General features: G+C 44.3%; 2 protein-coding genes and 1 long non-coding RNA gene across 5 annotated transcripts in view; 2 read left to right on the forward strand and 1 right to left on the reverse strand.

Annotated features, from left to right (window-relative positions):
- Positions 1 to 3,994, forward strand: part of LOC147210480 (cilia- and flagella-associated protein 47-like) — a 43,610-nt gene extending 39,616 nt beyond the window's left edge. For all 3 annotated transcript variants that reach the window (XM_086130343.1, XM_086130352.1, XM_086130360.1), the window contains 3 exons: positions 898 to 1,059; positions 2,867 to 3,035; positions 3,100 to 3,994. In XM_086130343.1, coding sequence (XP_085986469.1) covers positions 898 to 1,059; positions 2,867 to 3,035; positions 3,100 to 3,273 — 505 coding nt within the window. In that variant the 3' untranslated portion in view covers positions 3,274 to 3,994. The remainder of the gene's footprint in view (positions 1 to 897; positions 1,060 to 2,866; positions 3,036 to 3,099) is intronic.
- Positions 3,995 to 5,249: 1,255 nt separating this feature from the next.
- Positions 5,250 to 7,019, reverse strand: LOC147210481 (uncharacterized). Its single transcript, XR_015100921.1, has 2 exons — positions 6,551 to 7,019; positions 5,250 to 5,835 (listed from the first exon to the last, which is right to left on the reverse strand). It is a non-coding gene; the product is annotated as an uncharacterized LOC147210481 (long non-coding RNA).
- LOC147210482 (transmembrane protein 47-like) lies at positions 6,586 to 17,472 on the forward strand. The gene is made up of 3 exons (XM_086111283.1): positions 6,586 to 7,015; positions 13,288 to 13,428; positions 14,663 to 17,472. The coding sequence occupies exons 1-3, from the start codon at positions 6,787 to 6,789 to the stop codon at positions 14,839 to 14,841; spliced, it is 549 nt and encodes a 182-aa protein (XP_085967409.1). The 5' UTR covers positions 6,586 to 6,786; the 3' UTR covers positions 14,842 to 17,472.
- The last annotated feature ends 2,051 nt before the right edge of the window (positions 17,473 to 19,523 follow it).

The following is a 19,523-nucleotide window of genomic DNA, read 5'->3' on the forward strand; positions in this document are numbered from 1 at the left end:
TGAGTCAAGAATTCAGGTGCGCTGAAAAGGTTTTGCATCGTGTCAACTCAGTTTAATTGAAAAAAGACTTTCAAAACAAGTGCAAAGCACAAGACAATTGAACATATTATTTATAATCAATGAAATAGGTAAGAAAGTTCAAAACACTCAAAACAAATAAGACACTAAAATAAGGGCTCTAGTCTCGTGCTGTGTTGAACGCCAAGGAATAAAACTGGGTTTTATAAATGGGCCGCACGGAGGTTAATTTGCACCGGGAGTTCATTCAATAGTTTGAAACCAGCGACAGGGAAAAGTTTGCACTTTCTTGCCCTTGCTTTTGCAATCTTGAAAACACAACCTTAAATTTCAAACATTGTTCTCAGGAACCAGCGGGTATCCCATCAGCGCATACTCAAAATCGTCTGTACGACGACGAGTTTTAAAGCAAAGGGTGTCTTCCACTGTAAACCCTTTCCGCATTTAACTGCAAATAACACTTTTACTGCCACAAATGTCCAATTCTTATTTGTCGGGTACATTGCATAAGGCTTCCTGTTGAGAGAATCGTTCGACATGCTCAGTTTAAAATCCGGGTGTCCGTCACTGTCAGCCTATGGTAAATCGATGGACCTTTGGACTTCTTTAGCCGTCAATGGCAGTGAATGCGTTAATGTGCCTGGCAGAGTTGCTGCCTTGCAGAGTTAGCACTCTCTGTGAGAAAAAGATGTGGCGGGGTGGGGGGGTCCACCACTGCCACCCACACACTAGCATCCTACAATTTCCAATGAACTTGAGATGAGCAGCTGAAGCATCATAAGCTGAAAGCCTTGAAAATTAAATTCAATTATCAATGGAAGATGTACGTGTGTGTGTGTGTGTGTGTTTGTGCGTGTGTGTGTGTGCGTGCGTGCGTAGGTGCTCAGCAATTCTAGTGGTGCAGCATGTGTCGGGACAAATCTGGGAGTTTCCACTGGATGTCATCGCCACGGAGGCCCAGGTCGATGATGTCATTGACACAGATGTCACAGAGTTTGGTCAAACATCCGCGCTGGGCTTCTGCTTGACCAGCACCACTCGGTGTGTATGTTTGCTTGATTGCATGTCGCTTGAAAGAAATGTTTGCCATCTCTGTTTTCAATTGCAGCTTTTTCAGTCACGTTGGTAGGGGGTGACGGAGAAAGGTGGGCATACTCGAGGGCAAACGGAAGCAGACTGAAGCGTCTCTCCAAACAGCGCGTTGCCATTTTTTTTTTTTGTCCACAGTGAGAGCCCGAATCCTTACCGGTGATCCAAGTCAAACTTTCCTTTTCCCCGTTTTCATTGCTTTGCCTGTCCAGTATTTGAACAAACCCACATGACCAATCAGTACAGCACATTAAGAAAGCAAATAATCACTTTTCAGGACCAGAGATACTGGAGATGCCCTTTCAGCTGTCCGCTACTTGAAGATTTTACAATCAGTGATCATTTATAACTCATTCATTCATTCATTTTCCGAACCGCTTTATCCTCACAAGGGTCGCGGGGGGCGCTGGAGCTTATCCCAGCTGTCTTCGGGCAGTAGGCGGGGGACACCCTGAACCGGTTGCCAGCCAATCGCAGGGCACACAGAAACGAACAACCATCCGCGCTCACTGCTAACCACTCGACTACCGGGCCGCCCCATTTTGACTTTGACTTTTGTTATTGTAGAATTCCAATAAGGGCGCACTCTTACACTCTACACAGATGAGATGAAAATAAATAGTCACTATTGTAATGATAATATTTCCTCATATTTCCTGCAATATTTCCAGGTATAAAAATAAGACAAAAAACACCAAAGCCAATGTCACCAAACCTTTGAGCTGTGATACTCTTGAAAATGACTTTTTCCCTGTTCCTTCTCGTGTTTAGCTTTTGTTTCTCTCGCCCATTTAGTCGAGGCCCATATTCTTCAAACGACACGATTTTTTATTTATTTTTATTTTTTGTAACTGCCCAAAAGAAATGCCAACTTTTTCGTGGTAGTTGTTCAAGAGTGGAGCAGGGGGTTACCAACATGGGGCCTACAAAAATCCCCAAGGATCACATGAGTAGCCCGTTGGGATGTTCTAAAAAATTCCTTCTTGGTGAGAGGTGATTTCCTGCGATTGTTGCAAAAGTGATCATTTGAACGATTTGAATATCTCTTTCACACCGCATTAAATCATGGTTGAGAATTATTGACGTGATCGGTGTGGGAATGTCATTTATTAGGAATATATTTTCGTCAAGGGTGGTCCAGTGGTTAGCGCGTTGACCTCACAGTGAAGAGGTCGTCGGTTCGATCCTGGCTCCGGCTTCCCTGTGTGGAGTTTGCATGTTCTGCGTGGGTTTTCTCCGGGTGCTGCGGTTTACTCCCACATTCCAAAAACATGTGTGGCAGGTGTGAGTGTGGCTGGTTGTTTGTCTCTGTGTGCCCTGCGATTGGCTGGCAACGCGTTCAGGGTGTCCCCCGTCTACTGCCCGAGGACAGCTGGGATAGGTTCCAGCATGCCCATGACCCTCCCGAGGATAAGCTGATTAGAAAATGGATGGATATTTTTTGTCATCAAAGTTAATTTGGGCAAATTTGTTCTTTCAGAAGCGCGTATGAAAGCGGTAGCCCAAGGTAAGCAAAGGTTGTTGATGCCTTATGGGAAGGAGGACCCCTGAGGTTCGGATGTACGATGCACCAAATGATACACCTTTTTTCACAAGTCGCTCCACGGTTCCACGCTGAGCTTGAAGCCTAGCCCAGCTAATCTCGGAAGAATAACCAGGTCCACTTGTTGGCGGCACATTTACAGGCAGAAGCTGGCAAGGCTCCCCAATTTGTCTTGTCCATCCGTCTAATTTCAAGGAATTCTATTTCAATTCTCAGGAGGCCGGAGCCTTTCACCGCAACTTTCCAACCGGGCAGCAGCAATGAGTTTGCCGTCAGTCCAGCTTCTGGAATGTTGCCCCCCGTCGATTCCAGCGGCGCCCTCATCAATGTGTTTTTCACCCCCACCGCCAAAAATCAGAGGCACAACGCAAGACTTACCATCAAGGTATTGCCCAAGCACGATATATTGAAGTTGCACGATGAACAGCCGGCCCCGATCCTTCCCGCAGGCGTCGGGCATGCAGTGGATTTATGACGTCAGAGGCGTAACCGGTCCTCTGTCTGCACCGTCGCCCAGCCACGGCGCCGCGCTCCTCGCCAGTGAACAGCAGCCCAACTTTGTCACGAGGAACCGGCGCATCCCAGCCCTGGCAAATTCAGCGCCGCTGAAATTCCGCAAATGACTCTTCATCTCTCTCTGTCGATTTCATGCAGAGGTGTCTCACACACACGCGCGACTAAATGGCCCTCCGGGACAGAGGCAGCCCAAGTGTGGCGGCCTCGGCGGGATTTTGATGGCGACACCCGCCATCAAAATCTCGCCGCTACACGACTGATGCGGCCACAACGGATGCTTCACACTGGATTTACTTTCTGTCGTTCTACCCTTCGATCTTTCTCTCTTTCTGTCCTTTGATCTTTCTTTTATTTACTTTCTCTACTTTCTTTCTGTCTTTCTCTCTTTCATTTTGCGTCCTGTTTTTCATTTTTAAGCCTTAGTTTGTGCTCGGCAATTTAGGTCTCCTTTCCTCCTTTCTTTACTTTCTTTTTACAACTTTCTTTTATTTACTTTGTGTCTCTTTCTTTCATTTTGCGTCTTCTTTTTCATTTTGTCTTTACTTTGTGCTCGACAGTTTAGGATTCCTTTTCTCCTTCCTTTCTTTTCTCTCTTTACTTTCTTTTTCTTTCATTTTGCCTCCTGTTTTTCATTTTATTCTTCCTCAACGCTCGGCGGTATAGGTTATTTTGTCGAATTAACAAAGTTCTGCAGGATCTCACGAATACATTTGCTCGTCGCCCAACAGAGCGAAGGAACAAATCATCCAAAGGAGAAGGGGGAAAGGGGGAGGGGGACTTAATTGGAATTTTCATTTGTGATCATTAAAATTGGGCCTTGGTTTAAGTTGTTTGAATATGCTACCCAACCCCCCCCCCCCCCCCCCTCATTTTAGTACTAATAGTAATAACTCGTTTTAATAGAATCACAGTCAGGTCCGTTTCGTAGGCATTTTAGCAATGAAACGTACGTGCTGCGTCTGAAACTAACAATAACAAATACTTCCTGGACTACTGCACATGTGTGAACCAGTGTGGTGGTTGCTGTTGCCGTTTCCGAACGAAGCAGCAGAGGTCGCTGTGGCATGCTGAGGTTGCATTAGACTTTTGCGGAAGGCTTGTGTTCGTTGTTGTGAATCTCGTTACGAGGCAAGAGCAGAGAAAAAGATTTTGTATAACGGAACAGGGGGACTTTTCGTTGTACGGGGAGCAGAAAAGTGGGAATGGCTTTCATGCATGAACATTTTTTCACACTAGGGGGTATTTTCGCCCATGTAGGTTTCATTGTCGAGGAGTTTCACTGTATTGCTGAGGTTAGGAGGTTCAAACCTGAGAAAATTGTGTAGCGATTGAGTTTAGCCACAAAGAACTTCGTCAGGTGCAATCTGATTTGGCATACGTATAACCTTTAAAAAATATTTTTTTAAAGTTTTTTTCTTATACTCAGCAGGTGATCAATTTCTCATCCAATTGAAATCATTCTCACTTAGTTTGTGTGGTTCAAAGTCAATTTTGAGTTTTATTATGGACTTATAGAAAATAAAAGCTCTGTTCTAATGACCTCTTAAAGCATAGGTGTCAAACTCAGGTCCTGGAGGGCTTTTCCAAGTCTCCCTGTTGCAACACAGCTGATTCAAATGAACAAGTTCAGTGTCAGGCTTCCGCAGAGCTTGCTGATGATCTGATCATTTGAATCAGGTGTGTTGCAACAGGGAGACTTGGAAAACATGCAGGACAGCAGCCCTCCAGGACCTGAGTTTGACACCCCTGTCTTAAAGTTTTGTGCTGCAGTGAAACAAAGGGGAAAAAACGCCAACTTGCTGTCATTTATATGCTACGATTTGACTGGTGCGGCTCACTTGACATCAAATTAGCCTGCGGCCCCTCAACTACACTCAGTTTGACACCCCTGCTTTTTTTGGAGCCCAGATTTCCACCTTGCACTTGTGTCATTTTGGTTCTGTCTTCTTCACTTTAACCTACCTTCAGATTAATCCCTTTATTAAGATTGCACCTAATTAGTAGCCATTTCAGGTTTTGCACAATCTGCCACGACGGACAGGGAATCAAAGAAATGACCAAGCAATGCCAGTTACTGCATTCGTTCAAATCAAATGTAACATCTTTTATTCTTTCTTTGTTAGGTAATAACAGAGTCATGGAGTTAACTTGCGTCATAAATCACGTCCCTTCAATTGAGGGCTTTTAAATTATATCCAGGACAATCTTGAGAAAGATTGAGACTGCGCTCTGAAAACATGTCTTCCATTAAATAAATCATCCTAGTTTTGTGTGTGTCTGTGTGCGTGTGCGTGTGTGTGTGTGTGTGTGTGTGTGAGAGAGAGAGAGAGAGAGGGGGTCGGGGGAATATTGCAGTGTGGCACCAATGGCTGAAGATGGACATTGTGACGTGCGCGCACTGGTTTCACCTCAGCTCTCTCGAGCCCTGAAAAAAATGTGTGATGTTCAATCCTCCTTAGTTGCGTTTAATGTTTTAGTCTTTTATCACTGGTGGGAAAACGGAAAAAGGAACGGCAACTTTCACCTCTGCCACCTTTCATCTTGTCTGTCGGGTGGGAGTGATACTATTAACTCTTTAATTCCAGAAGACAGGCCCCACCTACCAAGGACGTACTTGTACGTCTCAGTCTTCTTTTTGTGTCATAGAGAGGAGGAGGGTCTGATGCAATCTGTGAATGAGAATAAGCCGTTTGCATTGTAAATCATGTTAAAAAGCGACCAGTAGGTGGCAGTGGTGTCTCACGTGCTTGAAATGCATGCTTTTACGAAAAAGCTCCTTTTCTCCGTTTTTTTTGCCCAGGAATCGCCATTTTCATGAAACTGTCACGTTTCGGACGAACCGAATAATGTTTTGGATCCCAAAAATTGTAGACTCCAGACAAGGACTCCGTAACACAAATATTTAATATACAAAAATCGCACCAACAAAGTATTAACATAAAGTGCTGGTCAAAACAAGGATCAGGAAACACAAAAACTAAACGATAACCAAAAGCGCTTGCACAAAAAGCAAGGAAGGAAAACAAACCCGATACTACAAACGAAATGCAATTTATCCAATTCCTGCAAGCAAAACAAATTTTATTTTCTGCTGAAAGAAGAGAGTCCAAACTTTATTTTGGTTCCATGTTTTTATAGAATTAGAACTAAAATATTCTATGGGCCTTGCAGTATCCGTCAAAACCCAGTAAAACGCTGGGATTGAGGGGGTTGCTCCAGTGAAAATGGCTGCGATTGAATGAGTTAAAATACAGTAAAGCCACTACCTGAAAAAATACTCAAGTCTTGTACTGCATTACTGAGTTCACAATTACTTTCAAATGTAGACAGTAAAAGTAAAGAGTCGTCGGGGGGGAAATACTGAAGTAAAACGTGTACGTGTACCTGAAAAACGTAGGGACGTATTTGTACGTCGTTATCTCCCACCCGTAGGGAGGAGTGACGTCAGCGGCTCCAGGTTAGCCTATCAAGCCCCGTCGCTCGGCTCCAGCGATGCCCTCAAGGCACACGTCCCGTCCGGCGCGCGGGATCCACCCACGTAAAACAAGCGACTTCTCTTCTGCGGGGTTCTTTCCTTCGCACCACCCGCCTCCTGCTCGGATCCACGGCGCCCCCCCGCCATGTCGTCGGCTATCACCGAGACGGAGGAGTCGGCGCGAAGCTCCCCGCTCACACCGCTCAAGCTGGTCGGGCTGGTGTGCGTCTTCCTGGCGCTGTGCCTGGACGTGGGCGCCGTGATGAGCCCCGCGTGGGTGACGGCTGACGACCAGTATTACCTGTCCCTGTGGGAGTCCTGCTGGAAGCCGACGAGCATCGACAAGTGGCAGTGCAACACCACGTTGAGCTCAGGTGAGAGGAGGGCGTCCCCGCGGACGCTTCATTAGGCACACCGGGGATGTGCAGAGGGAGGGGGGGGGGGGGGGCATTGGTGCCGAGACACAAGCCGACGTTATCATTTTCTATTTATTGAAAAAACTGCATGGTTGTGTAGTTCTAAACTTCCTACGTCTTGCAGGCCAGCGCGCTGGTCTCAGGAAGGTTAGCGTTGGATGGAGCCAGTGGTGAATTGTTTTCCCGAGAGGCGGGATATACTGTACCCTGGATTGGTTGCCAGTCAATTACAATTTAGTCTTCACTGACCTGACCTGCGACCCGGTGGTCCAGTGGTTAGCGCGTCAACCACACAGTGCAGAGGTCGTGGGTTCGATTCCGGCCTCCCTGTGTGGAGTTTGCATGTTCTCCCTGGGCCAGCGTGGGTTTTCCATGGGTACTCCGGTTTCCTCCCACATTCCAAAAACAGGCTGATTGAATATTCTAAATTGCCCCTAGGCCTGAGCGCGGATGATTGTTCGTCTCTGTGTGCCCTGCCATTGACTGGCAACCGGTTCAGGGTGTCCCCCGCCTACTGCCCGAAGACGGCTCGGATAGGCTCCGGCAACCCCCCGACCCTTGTGAGGATAAAGCAGATGGAAAATGGATGGATGGATGAATGAACTTAATGTGCAGGGTTTGGGGGATTGTGGGAGTAAGTTTCGAGTACCCTGAAAACAAATTTTGAAAATATATTGAACATTCAATATTTATCTAATTTGTAGCCAAATTGTCCTTAGGCGTGATTGTGAGCGTTCATCTATGAGTGTCCTGTGATTGGCTTGCAACCAGTTCAAGGTGTACCCCACCTATTGCCTGAGGTTAGCTGGGTGGATGGATGTCTATGTAAGATGACCTGCACTGCTTCCACTAACAACATAGCGGCAAACACGAGGGTGTTTTCAAAAGCAGTGTTGCCACTCTTGTACTTCTGTTGCTATATTTCGCAGCTTTTCTGATCTCTCATTACCATTGTTCTTTTTAAAGGCAACTAATGAGTGTTATTCTTATGGCCTTGTTAAACTACACTTTTTTTTTTTGTCGTCCATGACAGTTGTGCTGTCAGACAACTAAATAAATCACCGATCCAGACCATGCCCAATCGTTGCGTCCGTCAGATCAATCCATCGGCACAGTTCCGTTGGGGAGGCGAGACAACAACTGTCAAGGTCACGTTGATGGAGGCGTTATGCGCATGTACATTTGGGGTTTTCTTTTGCTTAACTCATTCAGTACCAGCCAATTCTAGACCAAGTCTGAAAAGACGTTTAAAAACGTCTTTGGGAGTGAATGAGTTAATAAAAGGCAAAAAAAAAAAAAAAAAAAAAAAAGAAAGAAAAAGTTGAGACCTGTTCCTGGATGGTGGGGAGAGGTCCACATGGGCTATCTATTCTCTAAAAAGAACTTAAGGTAGCAAATTGGTTAAATGACACTGCGTTTGCTAATTGGCTACTAGCTTTGCAGCTAGCAAACGTAGCATGAGGTGAAATGCTATGTCTACTTTCCAATATTTCTCCTTTTGTTCAAGAGGGACGTATTCCTTCCGGACTATAAATTTGTATCTTGTAACGAACAAGGTAGGTTGTCTGATTTCTGATGTGTTGCCGTTGAGGCCTTGTTGCAAAATACGTCATGTCGTGTTACTTCGACTGCCGCTGCGTCTGCGTTCATAAACACAACATTCTGCGCGTGGTTGTGACTGACTTTGAGGGAGCGCTTGTTTGCTGTCAATCACGCACATACAAAAACTGCGTTTTGGTTGTTAACACACGACTTTGCTGACCTATTGCCTCCGTAATCCGTCGTTATTTGATGCTACAATATGTTCGCTACAGAAAAACAAAACGGCAAATAAATATATCTATAAATAAACAACACATCGACTATTGACTATTGTCAACAACTTTGATCATGGATCGTTGTCATGACTAGTCGACTAATCCTGGCATTTCTCCACTACACACAGAATGGAATTCAGCGCTTCAGTTTCAGTATTTTTGCGTACAAGCTAAGCAGAGTTAAGCATCTCAGGAATTTCTGTTACATTCAAAAAAAACCCCACCAAAATCGATTTGTGTTGAAATTAGCCGGGAATCATTTAGTTGACCTAAGGGCATACTTGCCTAAGTCATTTTTAACTTACTGTTTCAGTATTTTTTCCCAGAAAAAATAAGAAATCTTGCCGCGCCTATGCTAACGATTTCCCCATTGTATGTTTCATGAATCTCAACATGATGAGTTTGACTTTTTGTCTCCCTCATCCGAAATCAATCAACTTTTCGACAGGATTCGACTTTGTCATTTATTGCAATGCGCCTGTTTCATAAACATGACAGGTGTGGAGTTTGCGAGCCTTTTTTTTTAATTCGACAGAGCCGTCGATTTAAAATAACTCCACCAAGTTGGAGCCAACTGGTGCTAATTGAAAGAACGCCGGCATAAGGCTGCACACGACTCGACAGTTATTCTCCTTGGAGACGGCATTGATGTGCATTGTCTGCTTCTGGGATTGTGTGTGTGCGTGTGCGTGCGTGTGTGTGTGTGTGTGTGTGTGTGTGTGTGTGTGTGTGTGTGTGTGTGTGTGTGTGTGTGTGCGCGCGCTCAAGCCAATATTAGGCAACCATATTGAGCTAACCTATTTGTGGACAGCCTCCTGTGAGGGCGATGCTGAATATTTCATGTCACATTTTTGATTTCTCTGTCGGTGCAACCCCGCACCTCCTTTTCCTTTTGCAAGACTTCTTTCACATGTCGATTTTATTGAAGTTTCTCGCTGCCATTTGCCATCTCCCTCGGCGACTTAGCTGCCAGACAGTCTCTGCTCATTCTTTAATTGGCGCTGAGGGTATATTTTCTCGAGCTGCTACGCACGACAACGAAGTACCGTTGTTGGAGCAATCTCGGAAAAAAATTAAAAGCAGTCTTCTATTCCACTTCGGGTAACAGGAGACTTTCCCAGACGATTTTTGGGCGGGGGCAAGAAGCAATATATGTCCTCAACTGATTGCTCGGAGCTCAACAACTTCAGATTTAAATGAATGCTGTGATGATAGCCAAGTGAACAAAGAGTTATTGATTTTTTTTTTGTATCAACTTTGATATGTGCACCAATTAAATAAAAAAGAGAGATTTTGATTCAATTCGACTTTGGAAACACCCCTGCAGATTTCAAGTTCGTCGTTTGTGAATTTGTGTGTGTGTGTGTGTGTGGGGGGGGGTTGGGAACATACACACCTTTTTTTCATAAAAAACATGCTTTTTTTTTAACCAATTCACTGCATGTCTGGGGGCGGCCCGGTAGTCCAGTGGTTAGCACGTCGACTTCACAGTGCAGAGGTACCGGGTTCGATTCCAGCTCCGGCCTCCCTGTGTGGGGTTTGCATGTTCTCCCCGGGCCTGCGTGGGTTTTCTCCGGGTACTCCGGTTTCCTCCCACATTCCAAAAACATGCATGGCAGGCTGATTGAACGCTCTAAATTGTCCCTAGGTGTGAATGTGAGTGTGGATGGTTGTTCGTCTCTGTGTGCCCTGCGATTGGCTGGCAACCGATTCAGGGTGTCCCCGGCCTACTGCCCGAAGACAGCTGGGATAGGCTCCAGCACCCCCCGCGACCCTAGTGAGGATCAAGCGGTTCGGAAAATGGATGGATGGATGCATGTCTGTTTTTTTTAACCTGATCCCTGCCTTTACATCTTTTTTATTTTTTAAAGGATAAGCGATTCGGAAAATGAATGAATGGGAAAAAAAATAGTCACGATAAGTCACAAGTCACTCAACATACAGACTGGCTAATGGCCAGCCATTTTCAACAAATCTACACTCTCATTCTCCTGACGCCCACATCACTCACTGGGCCACGCCCAAGCTTTTAAAAGCCACACACTCAAAGTCACAGATACTGGACTAGGACGTTAGGCTGGCAACCACGAGTGGACAAAAATACTGCCTAATAATGGCCAGTAATGCGTTTTTATCGGATTATTTGATTCAAAGATGGGAGAATCAGTAGAATACGTAATTTAAAAAATATGAGATAGCTTCAGCCGTAATCGATTGCAATCTGCCTGTTTCTGAAAAGGAGCATCCGTTCTAAATTTCCACACCGCTGTCAGGTGATAGTTTGTCTGACTTGCATGAGATGCTAATTTCAGGAAGACAGAAAAAAAAATAATATATATACAGTATATATATATATATATATATATATGTGTACGTGTGTAGTGGAAAAAAATGCACCCTTTAAGGACTTTAGATCGTGACAAAAATACGGACAATTATAAGTGTCCATTCTCTGCAGAAAAATCTTGAAAAGGCGGAGAAATCCTGCGGCTGACTTCATTCCAAAGAAATGGAACTGTGGAGAAAAAAATGTTTGTTTTTTTATTCCCTTTTCCAAAGTCGCTTTTTTGCTTCTCTCCGGCTCGATAAAAGATGAAGGGCGCGGCGCAAACCGGAGCTTGACGCTGGCATGTGGAACAAGGTCTCGATGCTATTTAAGTGCACGTCAAGCTACCGCGCCCACTATATATAAATACGGCTCGAAAAGATTTTCCAGCGCAGGCTTTTTGTCAGCTTAAGTGAACTAAGTGCTCGCTCTCTTCATTACCTTTTTCCTTGTCTCCTTCCTCCACTCGTCGGCTCCTCCCGCCGTCTCTTTTCACGCTGCCCTCTCTCTGTCCTTGTCATGGCACCCCGCTTGTTTACCCCCCCCCCCCCCCCCCCCCCCCCATAGCTGCTACCTCCCCCCAAGCGCTTCATAGCCTCTCGTTTGTGCACATTTCTCTATTCAGGTGAATTCTGTCAAGGGCAGCCCGGTGGTCCAGTGGTTAGCGCGTCGACCTCGCAGTGCAGAGGTCGTGGGTTCCATCCCCATTCAGGCCTTCCTGTGTGGAGTTTGCATGTTCTCCCCGTGCCTGCGTGGGTTTTCTCCGGGTGTTCCGGTTTCCTCCCACATTCACAAAACATGCATGGCAGGCTGATTGGACACTCAAAATTGTCCTTTGGTGTGAATGCGAGCGCGGATGGTTGGTTTGTCCGTCTGTGTGTGCCCTGCGATTGGCTGACGACCGGTTCAGGGTGTCCCCCGCCTACTGCCCGAAGACGGCTGGGATAGTCCAGCACCCCCCGCGACCCTTGTGAGGATAAAGTGGATCAGAAAATGGATGGATGTTTCTTCCCAGCCTCTGGCTTTTTCTTCCTTTCCTTTTTTTCCTGTCCCTGCATCCGTCCCTCTTTTCCATCCAATCATCCCTTCCCTTGTCGAGCTTCCTCCTCTTCGCCCTCAAATAATTCTCGATTCCTTTTGTTCTGCCGCTCTTTCCTATCGTTTCCCCGCCTCCGTGTGCGCGTCTCGTCTTTTCCTGATGTGTTTCTGAACCTCCTGTCAAGACGAAAATAATTATAGCGGCTGATTTATCAAGAAACTGCAAAAGGCAGCATCAGCTCATCTTTTATTTCGTTGGCGGTTGGGTTCTTTCAGAGGCTAGACGGAGCCACCCACCGTCAATCGTACGGCCGACCTCGTTCTGACATCAGGTGTTAATACTGAACTCTGCACAGTATCCTCCCCAACCCCCACCCACCCACCCAATTTTTTTTTTTTATCTGACAACTTGTGACCTTCCTACATTCTCCAAAACTGTCAAATCAGACACTGGTACACCATAAGCAGGATTGAGGTCGAAAGTACAGTATGTCCTTGTTCATATCTCGGGCCAGTTACGCACTGCAAGAAATTAGTGGAGGCAAATTTGCCAATATTTTTGAGGACAGCACACGAATATTAACCCCCCCCCCCCACCCACTAAGAGGATATGATCATACTTATTGTGATGATGATACATGATTTTGGCAAGAAGATTAAAAAAGTGAGACAAAAAGCCCTTCTTGGTTTTGGGAGCTTCGTAAATGACTGCAACACGACACAGGGACGCACCGGCCGACTTCAAAGAGTGTGACTTCAAAAGCGGATGATCACAAATGGCTGCATTTGATTTACATTTTTGAATTTTAACAAAGCTTCTTGGTTGCATGGCGGTGAGACTTTCGAAGCCGCCACGGATCTTTTCCGGGAGCGCTATGTGATTCCGATTGAGAAATACATTTCATTGGACTTGACTTGTCTTTGATCTGCATCCACGGTGGCAATCTTTGCTTTTTTTTAAAAAAAATTATTCAATTCATGGTTATTCAAAAATCTTGTTTTGAATCTTCGTTCTTCTGTCTCCATCCTCCTTGCACCCCTTTTTGCAGACTGGCAGGTTGCCACACTGGCGCTGTTGCTAGGAGGCGGAGCCCTGGTGCTGACGTCATTCCTGGTGGCTCTGGTGGCCGTGTGCATCGGCACCAGACGGCGATTCTCCAGGCCTGTCGCTTTCATGCTTTTCGCTACAGGTGGGTTGGCACACATCCCAGCGACGAGGTCAAAGGTGGCCACGAGCCATCTGCGCCAGTTGACCAGGACAACCCGTCTCGACATAATTTTTGGTTACATGCAAAATTTGTGGAGACATTTCTCCCCCTGCATCTTAGTTGTCTGTCCTTCGTAGAAGCAAGCTATTAATTTGACATAGGACCGTGCTTCATGACTGACGTGGTGTGTATTTCATTACCGTGTCATATTTGGGATGGCATTATTTTATATTATCATTTGTAGAAATTGGCAAGGTTATAAAATTTGGGGATTTTTTTAATTAAAATGAGGTTTTCTTTCGTTTTGACCTTTTTGGGGCCTGTTGTAATTCTTTATTACAGCAGGTCTATGCGGGGTTTTTTTTTTAATGCTTTGTTTTTGTTTTTTAGTTTTAGTTTTTTGGGGGGGAATAATGCAGTATTTGTCAAGCGCAAGATTTTATTGTGTAATAAAGTGAACTGCAATTTCCAAACCCAGCTGTAGAGTAATACCAAAATAAACATATTTAAAAATAAACTCCTGCATGTTCATGCATGAAATGAAATAACAAAGATGAAAACAAAGGACATTTTTGCTAACTAATTAATTAACTAGCTAACTAATTAATCGTTAGTTTTAGTTCATTTTATGAACTTCAGTTTAATTTCAGGTGGTTAAAGATTTTTTTCAAGCACTCACATTTTTATTTCAATTCGTTCCATTATCGCTAATAAACTTGGTAATTGGGCATTGATTTACATTCAAATCGATTTGAGCTCTGGTTCAATGAATATCACATTTTTTCTCAATTTTCCCGATGGGTTACCGGCAGGCTCTGATTCCTCGTTTGATTGATCATTTCGACAGCTCTCATATCGTCTTTTTTTCTTTGTATCCCCCTCACTTTCTTTTCGCGCGTTTCTTTCCGTCTTATCCTTGCAGTATTTCCAGTTTTTCCGACCTTCTTTGATCCATTTTAATCTTGCGGTGATTTTATCTTCCTTCCCTTCTTTCTCCATACTTGCATCCTTCTCTCATCTTTCATTCTTTCCTCCGTCCGTTGTTTCTGTCCCTCCCGGCAGCCCACATCGATCGATGCTAATGACAAACGAAGATGTACCGCGCATTCTTATGAAACTGAACATTGACTAACATGTTTATTTTGTCCGCTCTAAATCCCTCCCGCGGGCCCCGGCCGCCATGACTTTGAAGGAACAATGAGCATCTCTTTTCTAGTGGTCCTGCAGGCCTGCTGTTTGGTGCTCTACCCCATCAAGTTCATCGAGAGCATCAACCTGAAGATTTACCACGAGTTCAACTGGGGCTACGGCCTGGCCTGGGGCGGGACCATCTTCGCTTTCGGCGGGGGCATCCTCTACTGCCTCAACCCCAAGAGCTACGAGGCGTACTACTAGCCCCCTCTCCCCCCTTCAGCCTTTTGAGAGAGGCCTTCAGGAGAGCGGGAGATGCAATGGGGGGGGGGGCATACGACTCACTCATTTGCCAAAAGCTCTTAGGGATTGTTGTGCACAAGTTTACACTGTAGCCTCCATTCTATCATGACATAAAAGTACGGTCGTGATGGCGCCGGTGGAGAGCCGAGCCTTCGGAAGGATGATAAGCACGCAACTTATCCTCCAACAAATCCTCTCGCTGACCTGGAATATAATCAACATCAGAAAAGGTCATACATAATTAATAATAATAATAATTAATACTCATCACTACATTCTCATCCTCGTCATCGTCATAAATGGACTCAAGACTTGCAGGAGATTCCTCTCGGCCAATCTGTTATCTCAACGATTGACTGGCGGTGCAGTCACTGGAGCGACCCTCTAGGCGAGGGGTGTCAAACAAATTTTTGTCGCGGGCCACTTTGGAATGACGTCTTCCTTCAGAGGGCCGGCAGTGAAACCACAAAAATGTCTCACTGCATTATTACTTGTACACAACAAATTGAATGGATTACTAGTTGTGAAATCATTCAACTATAATAGCTAGTCAATTATTGTTCAAGTGAGTGGAAACAGGGTAACACAATTATTGCAAAATCTCATCATTTATTATACATGACAATTAGACATTTTGGTACAGATTTTAACAAGGATCATGCAAGTTGACACACATGATTTTCTTTTGTGGGGGAGGCCACATTAAATGACGTGGCGGGCCGGATCTAGCCCCCGGGCCTCGACTTTGATCCCGTGCTTTCGGTTACCCCGCCAGAGTCGCTCTGAATGATTCGATGCCATCTTTGACGTGAGAGCGGACGCGCGCTCAACTTCCGCAGGGTCTGTCAGATTTCAAATTTGTCACCTTGTCGCCAAGCTGCAGTCCGAATGAGATCAGTAGCTGATGATAAAAATGCGTTTGTGTGTGTTCGAAAGCTGGTTTGCATTGATTCATTAGAGGCGTAATAAATGCAGGACTGGTACAAAATATGAAAGATAATCCTGCGGTTGACTGGCAACCAGTCCAAAGTGGACCTCGCGTCTTGCCCAAAGTCACCAAAGACAAGCCGTTGTGATTCTCAAATTGTGGCACAAGTACTGCAAATGATGCGTTTGCGCCCTCTGGTGGTTCGCAAAAGAATCAAGTAAATCCTTCAACACTGCATCATGTTACAGTGGCTTCAACTAAACAACCCCCCCAAAAAACATTTTTTTTGTTATGTATAGTTCAATTTTATTTAAGTTAAACATATTTTAGGTGCACTTTCTATGAAACTTTATATGAATTTTAACTTATTTAAGTGGAGCTTGGAGTTTTGAAACGACAATGAACATCATCGGTGTGATTTTTATTTTGTTTTGTTTTGTTTTGTTTTGTTTTGTTTTATGCAGCTGCTCAAGATGACAGTCATCCTCCATAAGTCATAGCTCATAGCATCACATTGTCCTCCTCATCTTAGCTTCATTATTTTCGAGAGATTCCACAGCTCAGTGGGTCACGGACAAAGAGGGGTACAGAATCACCTGACGTGAGGTGCCATTCCTGCCGCCGCTTGCGATACTCTTTGGCTACCTACGAACATTTCTTGTTTGTGCTTAGTGGTGCGCTAGACCAGGGGTCCCCAACCGCCGGGCCGCGGACCGGTACCGGTTCTCGGGGCATTTGGTACCGGGCCGCACAATAAGAACTTACATTAATTCCGTCGTATTTATTTTGGAATACGAAAGATATTTTATTTTGAAAAATTACCGGATTCTCCATTATATCCTCCGGCTGTGTCACTTGACACACGCCAAACCACGCTTCTCCGTCACGTGACTGATTACGCTAAAAACAAAACACCTGAGCTTGCTAAATGAGTAAAATAAACTGCTGGCGATCGCAAATGACGGCGGCCTCAAAAGTACGGTTCGAGACAACAACTCTGCCGGTGTTCTGGATTCAAGTTATGGCTGAACACTCTGAGATCGCCACAATAGCACTGTTGCCATTTCCGACATGCTACCTGTGTGAGGCGGGGGTTTTGTGCAGCAACGGCGACTAAAACAAAATGACGAAGTAAACTCGACATGAAGCACACACTTCAGGTGTCATTGTCTCCTATTACCCCGAGATGGGACCGCCCGCTTGCAGAAAATCAAGGTCGGCGCTCGCACTGATTCAGCATTGTGGTGAGTTGAGATTTTCATGCACTTTGAATTTGTGTTATATCGTATTTTGAAGGCATTAATCCGTAGCGATCAGAGTGTTGCGGCCAAATTGGACGCTCCTCGTGTTTATCTCGAAACCCCCCCAGTGTTCATGCAGCTCTTAGCATATTATTTTGTAGTATTTATCCGCCACACCTTAAATGCCGGTCCGTGAAAATATTGTCTGACATAAACCGGTCCGTGGGGCAAAAAAGGTCGGGGACCCCTGCGCTAGACCAGTCATCGATTCTTGCTCCAGTCTGTAGGGTCAGACACACGAGAACGGCTCCTGGATTTTCATGTGAAAACAGGACAATGGCATGTTGGTGTACAAAAAGAAGCTTGGCGGATGACTGACGTGTCTGTGTTACATCTCTGTCTGGAAATAAACCTTTGCAGAAATTTGGTTGTCGGACCTCTCTGTACACATCAACGTTGTCCAAAGGGTGTGGAAGTATATAATCCCGATACAAACCAAAAGTTGTAAAAATATCACGGTTAAGGGTAAAGTATGAGCCTTAATGGAGACTTCTTTCTTCTTACTTTTTTCCTTTCTGATTGATATAAAAATGATTTATTAGATACAATCACATAACGGGGTAGGACTAGATAAGTTTTTTACTTCTCCTACTCCCTTGAACATAATAACTGTTGAATGAAGATTGATTTCTTTCTTTTACTTTTTTTTATCTACCTTATTTTCTGTCAAATTATTACTGTATATATGTTTTATGTTCAATAAACAAACAAACAAAACAAATATCACTGGCGAGGCTGATCTTCTAATAGCAGTCGTCAAGGGCAAATTTTAATCAGAAATGTATCTCTAAATGTATGTTTAGAATTCTAACACATCAGGTTTTGGAGATTATAGATGATATTATAGTATTGTTATTTGATAATAGGAATGATTAATATTATTAAAACCTAATGTGCTTGAGAAAAAGTAAGGGACGATTTGGACTCGGCGCCCAAAATTGTACTGAGTCGCATTTAATGTGCAAGTATCTTTAAATATACTTAAAAAAATAACCAACAGCAGGATTAATGTACAGTAATTCGTTCAACTGTACTTCATCCTGCGGCTATGCTGCCGACTGCTGGATCGATTGAGCAAGTGCAATGGAACCCCCTTATTTCCCATAATTCAACGCAACAAAGCGGTTTTGACATTTTTATTAATTTTTAAAAATATTTTAGAGACATTTTTAACCTACCTAAATGCAATTGTGGGATAAGAATTCAATATTCACTCAAAAGTGAGCATGATGTACGGTATGCTGCCTGAATCGGATGGATGGTCTTAAATAATCTCTTCCAGTGTCAAATTTGCCATCATGAAATCTTTTTTATGATACGGGCAAACATTTTAATTTTGTTAATTGACGTGTAAGTGTAAAAATAAGATCATTCCTTTATGTTAAGATAATTCACCCTCAACTTGAATGGTAGATAAAGAATGGTGCAGTGCTCAACATGGAGAGGAGAATCTTCATGCTTGTGAAATGGGTCTCATGTAAGAATTTATGGATAGGAAGAAAAGCAGCATGGTGTTGGTGTTGAAGTGGTTTGAATATCTGCTTCATTGCCATGCATTCTGGCTTCAAAAGACATGCTTATTTTATTTTTTGGGGGGGAGGGGTGTGATTTGTCATTTTTCCCCCTCTGAATCTTGATCTGATCTTTCCCTAGCTGTAATTTAAGACCTATAAAAGTGTTTGACTGGGAGCTTAATATAAACATTACCTCAGTCGGCATGTAGACTATTCCTCTCTCGCTCTGACTCAAGTTTCAGTTGAAGTATCTTCCTGTCAGTTTAGTGTACCGTTCATTGTTTCAACCAACACCTTAGTGACAGACTACGGTGTTGCATGAAATGCATACATGCAAGTATTAAAATAGTAATAGAATGCATGCTCAGCTACTGCCAGCCCTTCTCTACAGTCAGTTCATGAATGCATCCATTATCTGAACTGTTTTCCATCCATTATCTGAGCTAAGGGTCACGCGCATGCTGGAGCCTCTCTCAGCTGTCTTTGGGCGCGAGGCAGGGTACACCCTGAACTGGTCGCCAGCCAATTGCAGGGCATAAATATATTTATGTACTGTATACACAAACACCATTCATGCTCATGTTGACGGCTATGGACAATTTTAGAATGTTCAATCATCTACCATGCATGTTTTTGGAATGTGGGAGGAAACTGGAGTACCTGGAGAAAAGCCACACAGGCATGGGGCAAACATGCAAACTCCACACAGGAAGGCCGGGGGCCTGCATACGAACCCACGACCTCCGAAGTATGAGACGCCCTGAACCGCTTTTCTTTCTTCTTTTTTTTTAAATGCATTTAATTTTTTAGGATTTTTGAGGTGGTCTGGTAAACCCGTTTTCTTTATGTGGCAGTATTTGTTTGTATGGTTTTTAGATTTTAAGGTTTAAAAAAAAATCT

Source organism: Hippocampus guttulatus, chromosome 1 (assembly GCF_054856545.1).
Source record: "Hippocampus guttulatus isolate MCC_2025c chromosome 1, RoL_Hgut_1.0, whole genome shotgun sequence".
NCBI classification, from domain to species: Eukaryota; Metazoa; Chordata; class Actinopteri; order Syngnathiformes; family Syngnathidae; genus Hippocampus; species Hippocampus guttulatus.

Coding starts and splice junctions, on each gene's coding strand:
- LOC147210482 (XM_086111283.1), top strand. CDS start 6,787: ATGTCGTCGGCTATCACCGAGACGGAGGAGTCGGCGCGAAGCTCCCCG. Junction 7,016..13,287: donor CAACACCACGTTGAGCTCAG/GTGAGAGGAGGG, acceptor CCCTTTTTGCAG/ACTGGCAGGTTGCCACACTG. Junction 13,429..14,662: donor TTTCATGCTTTTCGCTACAG/GTGGGTTGGCAC, acceptor TCTCTTTTCTAG/TGGTCCTGCAGGCCTGCTGT.